This window comes from Enoplosus armatus, chromosome 9, assembly GCF_043641665.1.
Source record: "Enoplosus armatus isolate fEnoArm2 chromosome 9, fEnoArm2.hap1, whole genome shotgun sequence".
In the NCBI taxonomy this organism is placed as follows: Eukaryota; Metazoa; Chordata; class Actinopteri; order Centrarchiformes; family Enoplosidae; genus Enoplosus; species Enoplosus armatus.
In genome coordinates, this window is record NC_092188.1 from 6,862,652 (window position 1) to 6,882,967 (window position 20,316).

The window sequence follows — 20,316 nt, forward strand, 5'->3', positions numbered from 1 at the left end:
AAAGGACGCTTCCTGTGCTACTGAACTCCCATGTTTTTATCACCTGAACTCTCAGATGTGATAAGGAGAAGCTATACAACTCTTTTGTGTGCAGAGGCCAATGTTCCAGTGCCCGCTTGTGCAGATAGACTACCTCACACCATGTCCACAATTCAAAGTCCATGTGAGACTCAAAGTCTGCATAGCACATTTTGTCCATTATTAACATTTTGTTATTATTATAATATGATGCAAAAGAGATAATAAACCACACATGTTTACTTCTTGAATTTTGAATAGTCCCTCCACCCTCATTACAGGCAGCTGTCACTGTCAGCACTCTGGTTTATCACACAGCCATAACTTTGCAATAACTGCCATAAATTGACGTATTGTGATGCATTAGCATGGTTGATCTGAATACATTATTGTCTGATGGTTGCTGTTTCTGTGGTTCAGCACAGTTGGATAATCATGTGGTCTGTTTTCCAAGGACCCTATTTCCAGGAATTCTTGTCGTGGAGTGTAAATGAGGATTGTGAACTGATTATAAAGTGCAAGGTACTTTTACATTTTACAGAATAAATTTGCTAATGGCAATAACTAACCTAACATCATATTAAGATGTTTCATCTTTCATTATTACTTTCATTTCTTGTCTTACTGTGTTGCTAAGTTCACACATCATTTGGCACCAAGACAATGGCCTTCTTTTATTTTTACTTATTAAAGGAGTAGCAACTTCCTGAAGTCTTCATGTTGTTTTGCACTTTTCCGTTTTTTAAACAAATTAAAGAAATAATATATAACATGTCTATTAGTGAGCTTTAGAGTTGCTGGTAGGCAGATTTTGTTACCTTTGGACAGAGCCATACTAGCTGTTTCCCCGTTTCCAGTCTTTATGCTAAGCCAAGCTAACTTGCTTCTGGCTCCAGCTTCGTATTGAGTGGGCAGACTTGAGAGTCTCCTCATCTAACTCTCAGCAAGAAAGCAAATAAGCAAGTTCCCCAAAACGTTGAACTTTTCTTTTAAATAATTTTTGTAACACATTATATGTTAAACCAGTGATTACATCACTTCTGACTCGTTTAATCAGTATTTATTACGTAAATGTGATTGACTGATTTTAAACTAGTCCATTTTAGAAGAGAGCCTTTATACTTTTGTTTCAGGTATGGTTTATCTCTCCGTACACAGGTGACAAATACAAACAAGGACACATCTCTCAAGTGGTTTAAAGAAGGCGTGGTGACCCAAGCTGTGTATGACCGGTCATCAGGGGTCAGCACACTCACCATCCCACAGGTATCCAAAATGATTCTGCTCTTTTTTCAGACTACTAGAGGCGGGGAGGGGAGTTAAGAGCTCACGCAAATGTGAATCAGCATGTATAAATGGTAGCTTGTGTAGTGAGAGAAAACAAGATAAACAAACTGATAAACAAACTGATAGACAGTTGAGGTATATAGGATTTCTGTAAATCTGTCTATATTATTGTGAGATGCTCCCATGTTCACCTTGGAGTGGATGTTAAGGTAAACCTGGAAATAAAAGATGAGTTCAAGTATTTGGTTGTCCTCCAGAGTTATCAATATTTCATTGTCATGAATATGTTTAATTTCAATACAATGGATGGTTTTCCCTCAGGTTACGAAGAAAGAGGCAGGTTCATACAGAGCTGTGGTGTCAGATGGGAGAGGAGAGGATGTCAGCACCTTAGAGTTACTGGATGACGGTGAGACGTGACCTTGTCACCAGTGAACAAGTGTCCACAAACAATAATCCCCTTTTGTTCCTGTGTACATTTCAGTCGCCACAAATGTTCCATCCATAATGGAGGTGAGGCAATGAATGTCCTTATCTCATTATGTGTCCTCGGCATTCAGCTACCTACCTTTAATCATGCGTTTGGTATTTATTGAGTTTCAAAAGCAATATAAAACACCGTCTGAATGCTTGTTCTTTTTATTTACAGAGTATGACAAGCTTCTCCAGCAGCTGAGTAAACAGTGTGGTGAGTTATTCACAGTTGGAAGCTCTTCTTTAGAGAACAACCTTTGTGAAATGTGCCAATGACTTATTTTTTTACACCAGATGTGCTGTGTTGGGATGAGGATAACACAACTGAAAGGCATGTTAATTAATTGTGGTGTGTGTTGTTTCAGAATGTTAACGTGTAAGATAAGAAACACAGTGTTTTAAAATTGCCAAGGAAACTGCAATGTATACAAATAATCAGGAGCTCTGCCTTCTCTCTCTCTCTCTCTCCGTCTCTGCAGCATTGTCAGCCAGCCCTCTGAAGATTCAGAGCACCGCTGAAGGTTTCAAGCTCTACTGCTCACTCCAGTACTATATAAGCTACCTGAAGACCAGCTGGCACTTCAAGTGAGTCCACATGCAGAGCACCTCTCTGACCTAACACCCTGTGTGCAGCTGCTGCCGAGGAGGAAGTAGTCCAAACTTAAATTCTGTAAGAGACCAAATTTAAGTAAGTCCTGAATCAAAAAGTCAAAATGGAAATCATCATGTGCAGAAACACCTGCACAGGAAAGCAAATGAAAAATAGTTTCCTCTGGCCTCTGTATCATGTAGCAGTGTGGTCACATTGTTTACTGCAAGCCACACAAGTGCAACGCTGTAAAGCTAAAGACAGGAAGATGCACACAATACTGTAGAGCTCTAAGCTACTGTCTCCAGCATAGCAGCTCTCTCTTTGGCTGGTAAGGTACTGTGGATAACCAACACAGCCACAGTTGCAGCGCATGTACATGCACGCATCATAGACCATAAAAAAGCAGCCACACATGCTGGCTTGACTGCTGCACACACATAAAACCCAATGGAGGTAAGCGGTATATTAATGTACTGTGACATTTCTCTTCACGGTGGCAAAATCGAGGGCTGCTTTGCTAAAGTTCAGCCTCTGAAATGCTTATTAAAGTTCAAGTGCTAACAGCTTAAAAAGTTCAGCATCTAAATTTGACAGTTGAGCTGGATCTTGATGTCTGCATACAAATGTTCCTATGTGGAAGCTGTGGGCACATCTGGACACTGAAGCATCTGGTTTATCCTATTTACAATCGAAGAGGAACACTGCACACAAGTCTGTGCAGCCAAACATTGTTGAAACCCACAGGACTTTATTTAAAATTCTAGAGGAGACATACAGTTTTAAAAGACACCAAATACATCAGTCTGAATTTTGGATAAATATGTATAAAATGAACAAGAAAAACATAAATACAAACATGGAATCTTGGGGTTGAATATTTCACTCACTGTAACGTCATGTAGCTTCAATAAAGACTTGGAACAAGCTGATACAGAATATATAAGATCTTGTCAGACAATGTGAAATAAAATGTGTTTTTTTTCTAAACTTAAAGCTATTTAAGGGGGAAAATGGGAAAGCTGTATGTTACAGGGGGAACCAACACAGTCTAAATTTCTATTTTATTAAATTTAATAAATTTCTAATTATTCAAAGGAACTACTGTTTGTATACTAAAACATAATTGTTACATGGTTTTGGGTGTAACTGGTTTATAAATAAGGCTACTAGCACCATCTGCTGGAGGCTTTAAGCCTTTACAAAAGAGTGAACAGACAACTGAAGAAAATCTGAGTCTTGTGTGATGTAGGCTGACAACTTTTTTTAGTCCTTGGTAAAAATAGTTTTGTACGATTCCAGTCTGAACTGTAACTGCAAAAACACTCTTTCTGAGTTTATAAACCTTCCTCCTCCTCGATTATTCTCCTCTCACTCAAAAAGACGAGGTTGCAGTGATAAGGAAGAAGAAGACTACATTACTTGGTAATGTGTACGTACCAACTATAACTTCTAGGAGCAGTGGGCAGCCTGACCAAAGGACCAGCTCTAGATAGGGCAGAAACATGCATGTTTGTTGGTAAGAATCAGATCAGTCTCTGTCTAAAGCATACAGAGACAGCATCTATAGCAGTAGCAGATAGTGTATCTGCTCCCTTCTGTGTAGGGAGAAGAGGATTGACCAGGAAGCCAGGACAAAGCCTGGCAGCAGTATGCAGAAAGTCTGGATTGAAATCTTTAACCCAACAGAGAATGATAAAGGCAAATACACCTTGGAGATGTTCGATGGCAAAGAGACACACAAGCGTTATCTTGACCTGTCTGGACAAGGTGGGTGGAAATGACAAATCACAAGTTTGTTTGAAGGATCTAAAACACGATTTAAGTCCCAATCTTCTTGATTATCTTCTAAAATAATACATCTTGATTATTACTATTATTATTATTTTCAACAGTCTTTGCTGATGCCATGCTGGAGTACCAGAGGTTGAAGTAAGTGCTGCCCTACATGCAGTAGATGATACGTCTAGCATGGCTTGCTGTGACACTAACAGAAAACACTGAGCAGTCAGAGGTAACAGATTATGAGTTGAAAACTATTAACTGAAAACATCTCAGCACAGATTATTGTTGGCTGACGCTGTGCAATGTCATATTGGTTTGACCCTTTGTTTTCATCCCTCAGGCAAGCGGCCATTGCTGAGAAAAGTGAGTCACAGGTTATGTGTTATTTCTGTCCACAACAAAGATTAAAAGTTACTACAGTGAATGTCAGCCAGGAGTTATTGTTGCTTGTTTTGTTTCAGATCGGGCCAAAGTGACAAAGGGTCTTCCTGACGTGGTAGCCATCATGGAGGGCAAGGTACGATATAGTCAGGAAAACATTACTTCATACACAATTATACTATGTTGTGATATTATTGTCATCCTTACATGTGAAGCAGGTGTGCAGGAATCTTACTGTGGTCGTACCAGTTTCATTATAACAGATTTAATCCTTTCCATCATGTCATATTTTCTTGACTCGTCCTGATCCTCTCTTCAGTCTTTGTGTCTGACGTGCTTCATCGACGGCGAACCAGCCCCGGAGATCTTCTGGCTTAGGAACGAAAGGGAGATTGTTGACCAGACCCATTTTACCATCACTAAAGAGCCCAAATGCAGCACCATCACTGTCAACAACGTCAACATGGAGGATTCTGGGAAATACAGCATCTTTGTGCGCAACCAGTATGGCTCTGAAACGGTTGATGTGACCGTGAGCGTTTACAGGCACGGGGAGAAGCCTCCAACCAACGCTGTGGAGATGGGTTAAGACTGCAAACTGAGTCAGAAATGAATGTTCTGCAGGGATTTTAGGCTTCTGATTGAGTTTTTATAAATGATAGATAGATGACAATCATTTTCTGCATAGAGAGAAAGAAGAGAATGAAAGTGGATGGATAGACAGATGGTGGGATGGAATGATGGTGGATTGTTCAGGTTAAAGGAAACTTTATTGAGAATGAGGGAACTTTATTTAGTCTTTGAAATATGTCCGCTGAGGTTTAATCAAAAATGTACTCCCTCATAGCCTGCAAACTGTCTATATAATTTAAATAATAGTTTATGCCATGAAAATGTCATACTCAGGCTTCTCCTTGCAAAGTCCTGATATTCAAACTAATTTAGCTGACTTCATAATGTTTGACATAACTATTGTTTATTTTCTAGGAAAGTGAGACTATGTAACTTTTGAAAGAAGCAATCAAAACACAATTTCCACCATTGCTCAATTCAGTACACTCAAAGGATGTGTCAGGCATGTCCAGTATCTTATAGTAGTTAACATTAGCTTATTCCAATTAGCTACCATCATGAGCTACCATAAGCAACTGGATGACGGAGCCAGTTTGCTGACTTTGATTCTTTTCTACTTGTGCTACTGTTACATTATATTTTATAATTTACCCTTATTCGATAACTGTCACTTGCGGCCATTGTTAACTAAAAGTTACATCTGCATCTGTCATAACAAAAACTGCAAAACCCTCAGCAACTGGACTGTAGAGCTTTTGTCTGTGTGTTTCGTGAATAAAGCAATTTCAAGTGATTTTCACTTGTGTATTATTTTTATGAGCACTTATGAATACTATATTCCCTCTTTTTATTCTTATTCATTAAACTTTTATTCCAATTTATGATCAATTATTATAGAAACGGTGGACTACTGCAGCTTTCTATGTGATTGATTTTGCATGCAGAGATTATGTCTTGCACTTTAAAAGTAAACAGTCCGTAGTGTCATTAACCCATACTACTGGGCCTCAGTCAGCCAGGTAGATTAACACTGGGAGGTTCAACGGCACACTGCGGAAAGATTGCAGACTTGCATGAAGTGCAGTTAAGGTCCAATGTTCAATGAATGAGTCCTTAAATAAAATTCATGTAAATATGGCTAATAGCAAATTAAATGCATCATTTTCTGATTTTAATCCTGCAGGACCCTCAAACGCAAGTCACCCTCTAAAAATCTGTTCATATTTCTTATCAGAGAAGCTCTTGAACACACATAACAAAAATTCATTCTAAATTCATCTTAGGTGGAAGCTGAGGTTTGGCCAAACAGGAGTAAGTGAACTCCAGGTTGTTCAAACAGCAGTGATTACTTCAGAGGGGTTTGTTACTCATTAGACATAGTACTGGGATCCCCTTTGCTTTCCTGTATAAAAAGGTGCAGCACTACAGTCACATCCTCCACATTGTGTTGAGCTTCACACAGTCGTCTCAGCCTCCAACTCACCTTGGTGAAGGAGAATCCAGATCTTCTAGAAACATGGACTTCAGTGGAACATGGCAGGTCTACTCCCAGGAGAACTACGAGGAGTTCCTCAAGGCCATGGGTGAGAAAAACAAACCAGGGCCTCTGGTAGAGTTGCATATAAAGATATTGTTTATCTTTGGTAGCTGAAGACAACGTAGCTATTTTGATGTGGTTAAAGAACAGACAACACAGCTTTGCAGTCCAGAGAGTCATAATTCCTTCCTTGATACTTGTTTTGTGCAGGAATTAACAAAGACATATGTGCTTTCCTCACCAGAACTTCCAGCAGATGTCATCAAGATGGCCAAGGACATCAAGCCAATTACTGAGATCAAGCAGAGTGGCAATGACTTTGTTATCACCTCCAAGACCCCTGGAAAGACTGTGACCAACTCCTTTACCATCGGCAAGGAGGCTGATATCACCACCATGGACGGCAAGAAGATCAAGGTTTGCAGCTTCACGATTTTTAATGTCATAAGTATAAGTCACAAGTACACTGTGAGTTAGTACCAAGCCTGCAAATGTACAGTGTCTCATGAACTCTATTATTTGTGCCTGTGATGATGATGACTATTTTGTTCAGCTTCTTTTGAGTCCATGCCTGTTTAGGGGTATTTGTGATATGTATTGTCTCCTCCTCTGACCCCCAGTGCATTGTCGATAAGGAGGGTGGCAAACTGGTCTGCAAAACCGGCAAGTTCTGCCATATCCAAGAGCTCAAGGGAGGAGAGATGGTTGAGGTACAGTACATCTTACCAGAACTCACTCTAAGCCTTACACACACATATAAAAGAGCATACTAAATAAGAAGGTACTCACTATTGAATGTATCACCTTAATGTATCATAAGCTTAAACGATGTAATCTCTCTCCAGGCCACAGATTCATTTTGTTTACGTTTCCCTTTTCAGACTTTGTCCATGGGCTCGACAACTCTCGTCAGGAGGAGCAAAAAGATGTAACCTTGGCAGTGAAGAAGCCAATGTCTATTTAAATAAAAGTGTTGCTTAATAAGTGTGGCGTGCGTCTTCTTTTGAAACAAATGCCCATGTATGACTGTCTTTGCAAAGGCCCACTCCCCACATCCTTATTGTATCTGATGGACAGGCAGTGAACAGATAATATGCAAATACGCGTGTGTGTGTGTGTGTGAGTTTTCGTGGCTGTACATTTGTGAGCATGCGCAGTGCGCAGAGAACACTTTGACCACGTAGTTCGTGACAGCTACAGTAGGGGTAAGGGTTTGTGTGGGGGGGAAATAGCTGTAATAAACAAATTTACGGCCACCAAATTGTAGCAACAGGTCGTTAAAGAATGGCGAGATACCTGAGGCCGCCAAATACATCTCTCTTCGTTAGAAACATCGCCGACGACTCCAGGTATGTTGTCATTTTAACCCTGCTGGCGTGTATGCAAGCACGGTCAGGCTAACGTAATGCTAGTTTTTTAGCTAGCAAATATATCTGTAATCAGCAAAATGTTTAATTGATGTTAATGTTTCGAGTGATCCCAGGCAGGGAGGCAGGAAAGGTAGTGTAGCGTGGTAGTTTTTTTTTTGTGTTTTTTTTTGCCGAATATTGCCCACGATAACTGCTATCAGTAAACATATTTCCCTGCATATGATTTCCTAACACTTAGCCAACAGAAGCTGGAAGACTGTGTTGTTGTAGCATAAGCCAGCGTTACTCCCCCAAAAGGCAAGCTGCTTTATATATTCTGGACACAAATTAATAATCTGTCGTGACTGCAATAATAGTTTGTGGTATTTTGTTTGAAGTGCGTTAACTGCATGCAAATGAACTGTTGAACAGCAAGTCTATTTTTAACCAGTCCATTTTTATTTTAGCTAGGCTAGGCTATCAGCTTTAATCTCTCCTCAAACGCATGTCCCAATTCCAAACTTTACATATATACTGTAAGTATAGCTGCATAAGCCTGCACTAGTAGCACTACCTCAGAGAAGCAGAAAATAGACAGGTTCCAGACAGACGCCAGTAAAATGTCAAGCTAAAGTTACCGTCCAATTAAATGTTGGAAACGTATTAAAGACAAGGCAAACTGTTTCATCAAACTTAGCACTGATGAGAATTTGTTTTTTTTCTTTGTTTTTACAAAAATCGAAACAATCGAAATCATGACACAATGCATTGTTTACATTTTAACATTTTACCTTGAATTGCAAAGACTTCTTGAAAAGAACATCTTGTGTTTGCTGTTATCAGTTAAACTGAAATTACATGATGTTATTAAAGGTCATCCAAATCCCAAAATGCATACTCTCACATACCCCAAGAGGTATCTAGCCATGCAGATAGTTTAGGATTTATTTATAGGAGATATTAGTCTCTGAAACTCCTGCTACCACCCCAATACAATGGAATGAATGAAATTTTGTGCTCAAGGCATTGAAAGAAATCCCAGCAATTTCTGCACATAATTCTGGTTATACTGGAAAATTTCACCAACTGTTACTTGGTGCTGACCTTTAAGTTTGTAAATTTCTGTTTCTACATATATAGGCTCTTAATTTAAATCGGTGCTACTTTGCCAAGACATTTTGAAATGTTATTGTAATAAAGTTAGCCAAACGGTGGTCACTTTCAGGTACCTAACCCCTGTGACTTTGCCACCTCCGTTAATAGATAATGCATGCCATTTCTGTCTTCATGGCTGCTATGGATGTGTGAAGTTGACTGAGCTTTTATTTGTACTATTACACCTTTAAATGAGGAAACTTACTTTTCAAGTGGGAGACTAGTTGGATTTGTCAGCAAATAAGTATTGTGATATGCTGGGCTGACACCAACTCTTGTGTACACCTTGCACGCTGGGCTCCAGTTAAATTCATATGATAGCCAGCAGAATAAATGTGCTTATTTCATGATACTTTAGGCCAGAGGATTTACGACGTGAGTTTGGTCGTTATGGGCCTATTGTAGATGTCTACATTCCACTTGACTTCCATACACGACGGACAAGAGGATTTGCTTACATTCAATATCCTTTATTCTTTTAATTTTAATTTGGAAATTATGTTTTCACAGTGGGATTGTAAAGCATAAATCTGACTTTTTGGTTGCTGTGGGTTCAGCAACACCTGACCTGACTGTGTTTTTTGGGAGAAGTCACTTTTGTTTTTATATAAAAAAAAATGTGTTTATCCCATTGCATGGGAATGTTTTTTGATGTAATTTTATTTTCTATGAATGATTTGTTATCTACTATATTGTATACAGATTTAAACTTATTCCTAACCCATATTTCTTCTGTTGTTGCCTCAGAATGGTAAAGATACAGTTCTGGAGACCCCACACCAAAGAAAGTTGAAAGGTGGTTGTAGAGTAGATTCAAGCCAAAGACACCCAGGCGACAAGCAGTAGTGGAATTGGGAAAATAAAGAGAGAGCAAAAGAATGAAGATACAAAGAGGAGAAAAGAGAGCACCAAGGCGTCCATTTGTCTACCAAAAGGGAGGAAAAGCAAAGTGTTTATTGGGCAAAGACAAGCAGGAAATCTCAAGTTCTTCTGCCAAGACAATAAAGATCAAGCTGAAGGTCAAAGGTCAAGCATGTTAAAGGTAACAAGCCAAACTTTTTGTATCCTACCGAATCTGATCACCATCGATATTTATCTTGTCCTCACAATTTGAAATCACAAATGGGCCTATTGATTCAGTTTTATGTTGTTTAATTGCAGACTGAAGAGAATCAAATTTAATTGATTTTCACTTTTAAATCATTACCTGAAATTACTGATTTTTCACCGCACTGACCTAAGTCCAGTAGCTGTGTTTCATAGACTGGAGCTGTCAACCTGTGTTGCAGCCTTTTTTTGGTAATTGTTGTGCATGTGTGCAGCCTTCTCTGTCCCAACTTTCCACATTTGAAAATAAAAGGCCTTAACAATACAGAACGTTTGAAGATGTGCGGGATGCAGAGGACGCTCTTCACAACCTGGACCGTAAATGGGTTTGTGGGCGTCAGATCGAGATCCAGTTCGCCCAGGGAGACAGAAAGAGTATGAACAGTTTGCATTCCTATCTAAGCAGCATACATTTAACCTCTGTAAAGCCTCAGTCAGTATTGTTTGGAAAATATTGCATTTAAAATGACCTAATGTCCTGATGTAAATTTGTTCATCAAGCCCCTAACCAGATGAAGGCCAAGGAGCGCCACTCCCCTCGCAGTTTCTCCCGCTACGACGATGATCGGGATAGCCGCCGAAGACGGTCCCGGAGCCGCAGCTATGACCGACACAGGTCCCGGAGCCCCCCCTATGAACGTCGTCCTCGGAGGTCTGAGAGCCCTAGAGAGTGAGTTGTTGGCAACTTTGTTTTGTTGCACGTACAGTAACTTTAATTTAAAAAAAGTAGTACTCACTTCAGTTGTTTCACTTTGTCTTAGATCATTAGATGATTTCTGCTGTTGCAAAGCTGAGTTTTATCAATTAATCAACACTCAATAAATTAGTCTCATAGAGACAACCCTGTCCTACAATGTGAGTAGTAATTAGGGCTTTATCAAACCTAAATACTGTGTCTGTAGCATTATAGTTAGCAAAGTTCTTGTTGATGATGACACATTGAGCACTCTGACATATTGTGTTAAATGAAAAACACAACATACACTATATTCTCCAAACTAAGGTAGCTGGAAAAGTATTATTTTGGTATTAGTACTGAAACTAGGTCATCATATTGGCTCTAGTATCGAATATTTTCAATACCCAACCATAGTAGTGTTCTTAAGAAGTTGTAACAATCCCAACTGTGACTTAAACATCTATGTTACAAAACAAATAGAATTTCATTCACTCCGTAAAGTCATCTGCAGAGAATGAATTGTACTCTTTGTGTTAGAACAGTACAAACGACAAAAGAAATGGGTCGCCAAATACAAGTTTGCAGGGTTCATATGATATATACCATATCAGGTCATCATACACCACCTAATTACAAGAACTCATTGTTCTCTTATCCTGGATCCTGGATCTAAAGTGGTGCACCAAGTCTTGAACAATACCCAAGTTACACCCTGAAAAACTGGTTTGAGTTTTTGCTCTCTCTACAGCTCTCGGTCCTACAGTCGACATAGACGGAGCAGAAGCCATGAAAATGACAAGTAGGCTTATTTGTCATCTTGCAGTATTTAAAATAAGCAAGTACTATTTTAAACTTTACAATGTACACATTTTCCCATTAATAAGTAATGGTCATCCCACCAGGTACAGAGGTCCTCCTCGTGACCACCCGCGGACTCACCATGAACCAGGCTCACGTAGCCGCTCTGTGTCCCGCTCCCCTTCACCCTCCAGATCCAGGCCCATAGGTAAAAAGAGCCAGTCCAGGTCCCACAGCCCAGCTGAAGACTTACACCCAACTTCCAGTTCTCAGAAACAGTCTGTGGGACGATCTCCATCCCGCTCGTACTCTAGATCCATGTCCCGGTCACGCTCCCGTTCCAGGTCCTGGGCGGGCCGCAAGTCTGGAGGCCACTGACTGACTGTTCCTCCAAATCCCTAATTAATCGGTCTCTGAGGATGTTTCTGTTCAGCTTTCAACTATGATAACTAGAGTGTTATGCTCTATGTTTGCATTTATTTATCATCACCGTATGGAGGAGTCTGTTGCCAAAGGGAAGAGAGCAGCAGGAGCTGAGGTATTTTTTTAGCATCGTGAAAAAAACGTTTTTGTGATTCATTAAAGCGCAGTTGATTTCTGGTCAGTTTGGCCAGGTTAAGTTTTTTGGACCTGGGTAATGTGGGTTGCTGAAGGTAGAAAAAAAAAAGTGTTTGCCAATAATATTTTTGTACTTTTGAGTTAGCAATGTTTACATACATTTATGGATATGCCTGTCTCACTTTGGTTAAATTGTTTATGTAAACATGAATAAAAATTACATTTAACTTTAGGCCCTGACTTACCAGTATTTACCAAGTACTCTGGCCTCGGATGCCTGGTTTCAGGGGCACTTATTATAAAGGAAACCAACTGTATACCATCAGTATCTGTAATTACTGTGGCAATGGATGATGTATGGAATGCAGTTAGTTGCTACCTTATTTGTCCAATACTTCATGTGACATGTTCAAGACAAGCTGCATTCATTTCTCATGTACTTTGTTCAGTGAGTGACACAAAGTATACTATTTTAGTATTCCTTAGTACTGTTAGCCTAGATTCAATGGTTTTACTTGGTATGCTATGTCAATAAATAAATCTCCCTATGTTCTTAACATCTAAGCTGTACTGTGACTATGATGGCAGGGCATGAGAGTGCAATGAAGAAATGCCTATTCTTGGACTATATATATATATATCCTATATTACATTGAACACAAATGAAGTATTAGCACATAGATATATAAAGAAGATATTCAAGCACAGACAAAAGTAGGGGGGAAGGGGAAGGGATTTATTTCTTTTTTGTAAAAATTTTGTCATCAATTCACAGTGTGCATTCTTTCACATTTGCTTTTTTTTTTTAAACACCAATTGATACTAATCTTAAATGGGGCATTTTCTTTTCATCTTCAGTGACATTTTATCAGAGGGACAAATTAACAGCCAATTGGTTACAGGTTTCAAATTTAGAACAAGGAGACTGCCATGCATGACTCAATCAGGACAAGAAAGAAAATGTTTACATGAACAACCAATAGATGATACTTTTACAGCATGGGACCAAGTTCAGTTGTCAGCTGGCGGAAGAACAGCTGAGAATTGAAGGTGGTTCTGATGAAAACATTTGGTCAATTTGTGGCATTGCCACCTAATGAAACGAGTCAGTTTCAGCATGGGTTTAAACTTAGGCACAAACAGGTCAACTCAAGATTAAAAGCATCACGCTTACGTACTGTAAGCACATTCAAAACTCAAATCCATACATTAGCAAGTCTCCTCTGGGATCCAATTGATATTTTGTTGCACTTTTACTTAATTTGCATTTAGCATCTTTCACCCTACACTGCATAATACAAAACAATAAAAAACATGTGCAAGATCTCTGGAAAGATAACAGTGCAGGGGTACTGACAAATGCTATAGGCAGATTTTTTTAACAAAAATATTCTTCAGTATTGAAGTCAAGACATTGAAGTCAAGACATGTCCTTAGCATGTCTTATACATTCAGTGTTATTACTAAAAATACTTTTGTCAGACAGGCCTCAAACTTGGCCTGCAAATGTACATATGCTACAAGTACTTTATACACTTCATTATTTACATGGCTCTTGAACACGTACAAGCTATCATACTTTGTTTTGTCATCTTTAGGCTGGCAATAAACAGCTCCAATTCTGCGAAGGGAAAGCAAAAAGAGCCTCAATAGAGGATTGAATCACAAAAATAGAGAATCCATAGGGAGATAGTCAATTACGCCTCCATCATGTCAATAGCATCCTGGCCTGTAACTTATTTAAAAACTAGTCTGATTGCAGTGCAAGAGGGTAAACAAGAGGCAGAGACAAGAGGCAGAAAGTGTCTGTTGATCGTACGATGGTCAACCACCGAGACCTACTTTGTAAACATAAACACCAGCCTCCTGCCTCATGTTGAGTCCCTTGGGTCACTTCACTTCAGAAACCTTCCTCAGCTCTGCCCTTACCTTGCTTACAAATGCATGCAGCCAACAGGACCATGTCACGTCTACTGAAAACAGTTCCACATCTAAGCATGGCCCTCTTCCGCATGTTAAAGCTGCAGCACTGTCCTGTATAGGCTGAGACTGAGGAGTAATAACAGTACTGATTGGAACAGATGAACAGTTAAAAGTGACCTAAGGGACTCCAACCCATTCACCACTCGGGCTGGCATGGTTTAAGTGGCAATGGCAACAATGCCGGCCACACAGGATGTCCAAAAAGAGAAAAATACAGTGAAAACATTGCTTTGGTTACACACAGCACTTCATACATCTTTCAACCACAACAAAAAAGGACTTGTACAAAATAATGCTATGATAGAGTGTTGCAGGCCTCAGACAAGCTCAACTCCTATAGTGCATGTGCGCACAGCGCAATAAAAAAGGTACAGGAGTTGACAGTCTTAGGCCTGTGTGCCATGGTCTCTTACCCTTCAGTTTGAGGTTATACTTTTGACCTGTACTCACTACAGCTTATTACCCAAGATATATTTTCCCTGCAGAATTGCAGTCGAGTGTCTTTTCCATCCCAAACAAGGAACGTGATACATAAAAGAAGGTGGGCCCTACTCAAAAAATTGCTACAAATGAGAGTTTGCTTTAGCACCTGAAGCTTTAGAGGTGCCTCTAAAGAATCATCATAAAACTTATGTAAATGAAAAAGCATGTCTGTCCACAGAAATGGACCGTAAAAGTGATGGGAACTTACCTGACCTATACTATAACCCTTGTTTGGAAAAGAAGCACACTCAATCTGCTATGATAGCCAACATTAAAAGAACAAAACAAAACAGAAGTACAAAGGATATCCAGTTTGTCATTAGTCTCAGAAACTGACTCCTCTAAAAGCATCACCGACCAGCAAGGCTACAAGGCTGTAATATATTGAAATATTGTTTTTTTTTTTTAAAAATGGGTGTTGGATACATTCACAGCAAACATTGCTCAAAATGCTTCCTAACACTCAAAGAGGTCAATCTAAAAAGAGTTAAAAAGTATTACAGCATTGGGGTGTTCCTGGTGGGTGGTGCCCTCGAAAGAGTCCCAGTTTGTTTGTTTTTTCGATGAAGTGTGGGTATCCCTCTCAGGCCTGCACCTTGAGAAGGCTCTTGAGCTGGAAGGCCATCATCTCCCTGTTGTCATAGGAGCCCATTGGGAAGGACACCCAGTGGCTGGGGGGTTTGGGCAACACGCTAGGCGAGGGCGGCTCGCTGAACTTAGGCCCTGCGTAGCTCGGACTTCCCTGTGTGGCCAGAAGCGTGTTGAGGTGAGACACTGCACCCTCCCAGTTCTGATCATAGTTGGTGGCAAAACGAACAGAAGCACTCTTCTCTGCAGACACGGCCTGCCGCGCCTCTGGAGACCTGTGGTAGGCTGCGCCTTTGTCGCTCCGGCGGTGGCTGTGGTGGTGAAGCCCCCCTACCCCTCCTGCAGATGCTGCTGCTCCATTCTGGTCACGGCTTCTCTGCTTAGCCCGGCCAAGTTGATGGTTCTTCTTTGGCAAAGGGCGCTCTGGGTGGGAAACTGGAATGTTGTACCTCTCTCCACCTCCCATACTGCTTCTGCACTACGTGTCACCTATATGACGGGAACATATTATTACTTTAGTGCACGGAAATCCTGCCAGTCCTTACTATTGTGGTTCGCTAGAGTGATATTCTATTTATTGGCACTTGGTAATGCGTAATCCGTCCACACAACACGCACACTCGCACCGCCTCAATAAAAACAAGCACAGCGGGTTACGTGCAGAAACACCAGACAGCCAGGCCCGCGGCGCCCCTCCCCCACACACACAACCGAGAGCAAAACATCTCCAGCTCACCTCTTTGTTGTCAGAAAGTTGACGAAGCAGTGGTCTCTCTTCAATCTTTCACCTCCAATCGGGCCCCAGGTCCTCGAAGTAGTTCTCTGTCTACTTCTCGCTGCACTTTTCTTTCCAGCAAGGTTTGTAGTTTTCATGTGCCAAAGAGCGTTGTTTTCTCGCGGAGCCGAGCTGAACATCAATTCACCTCGGCACACGGTGCTCCAGGAAGCCGAAGACCTTAGGGTAAAGAAAATGAATCTGTTAGAAATGGCCACGGCGACGTATAATTAACGGTGTTGTTCCGTTGTTGGAGCATAACATTTCTTCCTGGGGGGGGACGTGTATTTTAGAGTGCGTCATCGCACCTAGCATTGAAAAAAAAACAGGCAGCTACCACTCGTTTGTGATAATATCTTTAACTTATATAGAAGCCGCTGGCGATTGACACAACAAATTGTTATTGTGTTGTATGTTATATGTTATGTAAGCAAAATGCGACAATATCCCATTTATTGTTTGTGCGTCTCTAGCGTTAGCTTGGCTGCCGTCGCTTTGTCCTACCGATGGGCTTTGTATAGTAGATTTCTAATTTATAAAAAACAGTTGGTGTTGGTAATTTCGATCGATGTTAACCGTAGGTAATAACCACACCCTACTGGTTAAATAAATACCTTTATTACAATCTCGGTCACACTACTTTGGCACAGAACCAAAACAAAGAAACTGTGAGCTCAATATGGCGACGAGGCACAAAACAGCTTCTCTTACCGACTTCTTCAGGCTTGGTTGATGAAGTCCTTCGTTCGCGAATATATGAGATTAGCGTTTAAAATCCCTCGGCGGACTGTGTAGGAAGTACAGCAAGCTATATTTCCTACAAATCCGTCACCCTTGACGCTTATGTGGTGTTAAAAGTGGCCGTAGGACGCCACTACTCTCTCCCGTCTCCGTCTGAATTGCAACAAAATGGAATCTACAGCAGAAATATGTAGCTCGTTCTAACCGAGATCTGGCCAATCGCGTACCGAGTACAAACCAAACGGCCAATCATCGAAGAGACAGCCAGACGCATCCACGCCTGTTGCCAGACCGGTGACGTCAATCGCTGGCCCTCCTCTCCTTTCCTTTGTTGGAGCTCGGGTATTTCCTGAGAGAAGTGAGGGAATAACAGAAAGCAACCACTTTCAAACATTAAAAATGTTCCGCTTTCAAACTACATGATATTTAAAATAACTATACGGTTACATACACCATCGTATGAAGGGTTGGGGTCACAATAGATGTAGTTTAGTTTTATGTAATGTCAATCCCTTGTTCAAATAAGCTAAAAACGACCACGGTTTAGATTTATTGGCCTACTTTTCTGCTACAAGAAAACGGATTTGTTGTTCCACAGGTCCTGTTTGTGTAAATTAATTCCGTTGTGCCGGGTTGAAACAGCTGCAACAGGCTGTAATGATACACAACTGCTCTTGTCTGTGAGCTGCCCATCCCCCCATCTCATCTTTCCTCTTGCTAAAACAAAACCTTGACCATTGTATTGGAACAGGTCACTTATCCCTCTTATCAGTTTCCAACTGGTGGAAGTGTAGTGAAATGAAAACGGGAAAGGGAAAGTGAGATTTTTCCTGTCTTTTGAATCTATTTTCAAATATTGATATTAAAGGTTATTTGATGGATACACAGGGTACAGTATGATGGATCCTTTGTGCCATGATCCAGTGTGAGGTTTGATACAAAGACCCAATTCAGAGTTAAGACACTATCATACAAATAATGGCCATATAAACGTCATACTGTCATAAATCTGTAGCAGCATCTGGACAAGTCATCTCCCCTTGATGTTTTGTTGAATTAACCGAGAGCCTCGACACCTTAAATTGTTTACAATGGCTCCAGTATCCTGGAGAGCAGATGGGTGTGGGGTTAATAAAATAAGGTTAGCTCTTTGTAGCTGGTAAGAAAATAAGGTATGGCCCATTTACTCTAACTAGAAATTAGACTATTTTGAGCATTTTCTGTCATGTTAACTGAATTCCAGAATATTTTTGTGTGAGGTGGCTGAATCTGGTTTCAAACCATTGTTTAAAACCTATAACTTGGCCTTTGTGTCATTTGAGTTATTTTGGTGCCTTGTTATTTTGGCCTTTGGCCTTCATATAGCATGTGTTAGACTAGGGTATTTTGTTTATTTATTATTACTATTTTCAGTGTTTTCTACTTTCTTAGAACACTTACTTCATGTTTGCTTTGAAAAGTAAAATTCATACTTTCCTCCTAGGCTTTATAAGGACATGCGTTATGAATGTCATGCTCTTCCAGTTGGTTTTATGGGAGTCTGCAGGTCCAAGTCTAAAGAACACAAAACAACTAGTGTGATAGATTAACTCATATCTAAGTCCATGGTCAACGGTATTCTCCCTCCTACCTTGTTGAAAGTGTCTGGCTTTTAAAAGAGTTGCGCAACACAGTCTATGTCAGTAATGCTCACAGCTGAAGGCCATGGAAGGACACTCCCCAAAGCAAAGCAACCATTGAAGGGAGTTGTGCCCATCAAGAGTCAGCTATGTATGGAAAGTAGGTCAGCGGGAGTAAGTCGTACAGATCATAGATGGACAGAGGTGAATGTCCATGTTTGACTGGTCTCAAAAGGCTGTCAGTATAAACAAGTCATAGATATAGTGAATGTACAGTAGGCCATCCTGGAAAGTGGAATGGAAAATATTTTCGAAACACGAGTGGTGAACAGAGACTGCCAGGTTCTTTATTTTCCTCCACACAGCATGTATAGGCTGCATACAGACAGACACACTCTCTCAGGCTCTTTCTCTCTGTCTGATAGGCCATTTGCAATAGTTATTGGGTGTAAATGGTCCAACGTGAATCATCAATGGAGTTTCACATGAATTTGAATAGTATGAAATGTGTTGTGAAACACACCCACACAAAGGGAAGTGGGAAAGAACAGAAGCAGAAACAGTTTCACACCACTCAGCAAAAAGTTAGATCCATATCAAAGACCTTTTATAATACCAGCAAACATCTTTTTCCCATCTAGTTAGGAGGAATACGAGGAATGTGACTCCAGTTTTTCGTTGATGTCAATGTACTTACACACAGCCCCAAGAACAATTTTCAGGAAGATATAGAGAAATAGCCCTACAGCTAAAAACAAGATCAACAAAGCTGAACAAAGACAGGTAAACATGAACATTTAACCACAATGTCCATACAAATATGTGAAAAAATAGTGTGTATATATATAATAGTGTATATAAATATATATGAAAATCACACTAATTAAAAAAGTGTATACAATCTAGTCAAAGACACACACAACATGTCTGCCTTTGCAATATAGAAATTAAAAAAGAAACTTTAAATTGTGGCAAATTAGCAACACAAATACAGATCCAGCTATGGAGAATTAAGATTCAGGTTGTTGGATCATTCACTCAACTTTCTGCTTTTCAGTTGCAGTTGCGTCTAATCTAAAATGTATTTAAAGCAAAACTCCAAATGCACTGAAATTTTAAAACAACCCAATGCACCTTTCAACTGCTCTATTATAGACCACAGTAAAATACAGGGCTAGAAGAAAACCTGACTGAGTTGTTGTTTCTTATTGGACTTCAGTGCAAACAGGGCCGTAGCTACCAATGAGTACACTTGAGGTCAAGTCTGGTATTTTTTCTGGGAATTTGAGAGTTTAAGCACTTCATTCTTAACCTTTTAAAGTAGTTAAAGTTAAAAGTTAAAATCTTGCACATGGTGGGTATTTTTTTTTACTTGACTTGATATAGAATATGTTTGACAACATGAAGAATGGCTTGAAAAAACATTTAGACTTTTATGTTGCGTAAAAAGAAAAAGTACTTTATATTATGGGTCTGCAATTTCCTAATAAACAATGCTTGGAGACAGTTATTTTAGTGAGACTTGACTACAGACAAGTTTAGTTTTTAAGGAATGTCCTTGAAATGGCTGCTCCATTTAAATCTCACAGAAAACATCATTAAACTCAATCATTAAAATATGAAAACTACAAATGATTGAATAATTATTTGGGACTTTGACTGATCTTTCTTTTTTTTTAAATCCTACAGCCCTGAATACAAGTCCAAGTCAGACAAGTCAACACAAGTTATTAATACCCCTTCAAAATGTAAGAGGTAAATGCTGAAAGCTAAAACAGAAGATCAACTCTTGTGCTTTATGGTTCAATACAAGAAAAAGGAACATGCAAGTTTTTTC

General features: G+C 39.9%; 4 protein-coding genes across 7 annotated transcripts in view; 3 read left to right on the top strand and 1 right to left on the bottom strand.

The window, feature by feature from the left end:
- Positions 1-5,867, top strand: part of myom3 (myomesin 3) — a 50,829-nt gene extending 44,962 nt beyond the window's left edge. The window contains exons 27-36 of the mRNA XM_070911577.1: positions 473-540; positions 1,177-1,284; positions 1,627-1,714; positions 1,955-1,993; positions 2,259-2,364; positions 3,975-4,138; positions 4,264-4,300; positions 4,494-4,516; positions 4,615-4,670; positions 4,854-5,867. Coding sequence (XP_070767678.1) covers positions 473-540; positions 1,177-1,284; positions 1,627-1,714; positions 1,955-1,993; positions 2,259-2,364; positions 3,975-4,138; positions 4,264-4,300; positions 4,494-4,516; positions 4,615-4,670; positions 4,854-5,123 — 959 coding nt within the window. The 3' untranslated portion in view covers positions 5,124-5,867. The remainder of the gene's footprint in view (positions 1-472; positions 541-1,176; positions 1,285-1,626; positions 1,715-1,954; positions 1,994-2,258; positions 2,365-3,974; positions 4,139-4,263; positions 4,301-4,493; positions 4,517-4,614; positions 4,671-4,853) is intronic.
- A 756-nt stretch (positions 5,868-6,623) lies between these two features.
- Positions 6,624-7,576, top strand: fabp10a (fatty acid binding protein 10a, liver basic). The gene is made up of 4 exons (XM_070912057.1): positions 6,624-6,690; positions 6,889-7,061; positions 7,265-7,354; positions 7,526-7,576. The coding sequence occupies exons 1-4, from the start codon at positions 6,624-6,626 to the stop codon at positions 7,574-7,576; spliced, it is 381 nt and encodes a 126-aa protein (XP_070768158.1).
- A 292-nt stretch (positions 7,577-7,868) lies between these two features.
- Positions 7,869-12,985, top strand: srsf10a (serine and arginine rich splicing factor 10a). Of its 4 annotated transcripts, none has more exons than XM_070911410.1 (6): positions 7,869-7,993; positions 9,507-9,611; positions 10,527-10,630; positions 10,757-10,925; positions 11,683-11,733; positions 11,843-12,985. In XM_070911410.1, the coding sequence occupies exons 1-6, from the start codon at positions 7,929-7,931 to the stop codon at positions 12,108-12,110; spliced, it is 762 nt and encodes a 253-aa protein (XP_070767511.1). In that variant the 5' UTR covers positions 7,869-7,928; the 3' UTR covers positions 12,111-12,985. The 4 variants fall into 4 exon arrangements, with proteins under 4 accessions (XP_070767511.1, XP_070767512.1, XP_070767510.1 ...); XM_070911411.1 differs by having other exon boundaries at positions 11,894-12,985; XM_070911409.1 differs by having other exon boundaries at positions 11,837-12,965.
- Positions 12,986-13,005: 20 nt separating this feature from the next.
- Positions 13,006-17,006, bottom strand: pnrc2 (proline-rich nuclear receptor coactivator 2). Its single transcript, XM_070911413.1, has 3 exons — positions 16,831-17,006; positions 16,081-16,299; positions 13,006-15,833 (listed from the first exon to the last, which is right to left on the bottom strand). Exon 3 carries the CDS (start codon positions 15,808-15,810, stop codon positions 15,340-15,342), a length of 471 nt encoding a protein of 156 aa, XP_070767514.1. The 5' UTR covers positions 15,811-15,833; positions 16,081-16,299; positions 16,831-17,006; the 3' UTR covers positions 13,006-15,339.
- Between the last annotated feature and the right edge of the window lie 3,310 nt (positions 17,007-20,316).

Coding starts and splice junctions, on each gene's coding strand:
- fabp10a (XM_070912057.1), top strand. CDS start 6,624: ATGGACTTCAGTGGAACATGGCAGGTCTACTCCCAGGAGAACTACGAG. Junction 7,062..7,264: donor TGGACGGCAAGAAGATCAAG/GTTTGCAGCTTC, acceptor TCTGACCCCCAG/TGCATTGTCGATAAGGAGGG. Junction 7,355..7,525: donor AGGGAGGAGAGATGGTTGAG/GTACAGTACATC, acceptor TTCCCTTTTCAG/ACTTTGTCCATGGGCTCGAC.
- srsf10a (XM_070911409.1), top strand. CDS start 7,929: ATGGCGAGATACCTGAGGCCGCCAAATACATCTCTCTTCGTTAGAAAC. Junction 10,926..11,682: donor AGGTCTGAGAGCCCTAGAGA/GTGAGTTGTTGG, acceptor CTCTCTCTACAG/CTCTCGGTCCTACAGTCGAC. Junction 11,734..11,836: donor AGAAGCCATGAAAATGACAA/GTAGGCTTATTT, acceptor TCATCCCACCAG/GTACAGAGGTCCTCCTCGTG.
- pnrc2 (XM_070911413.1), bottom strand. CDS start 15,810: ATGGGAGGTGGAGAGAGGTACAACATTCCAGTTTCCCACCCAGAGCGC.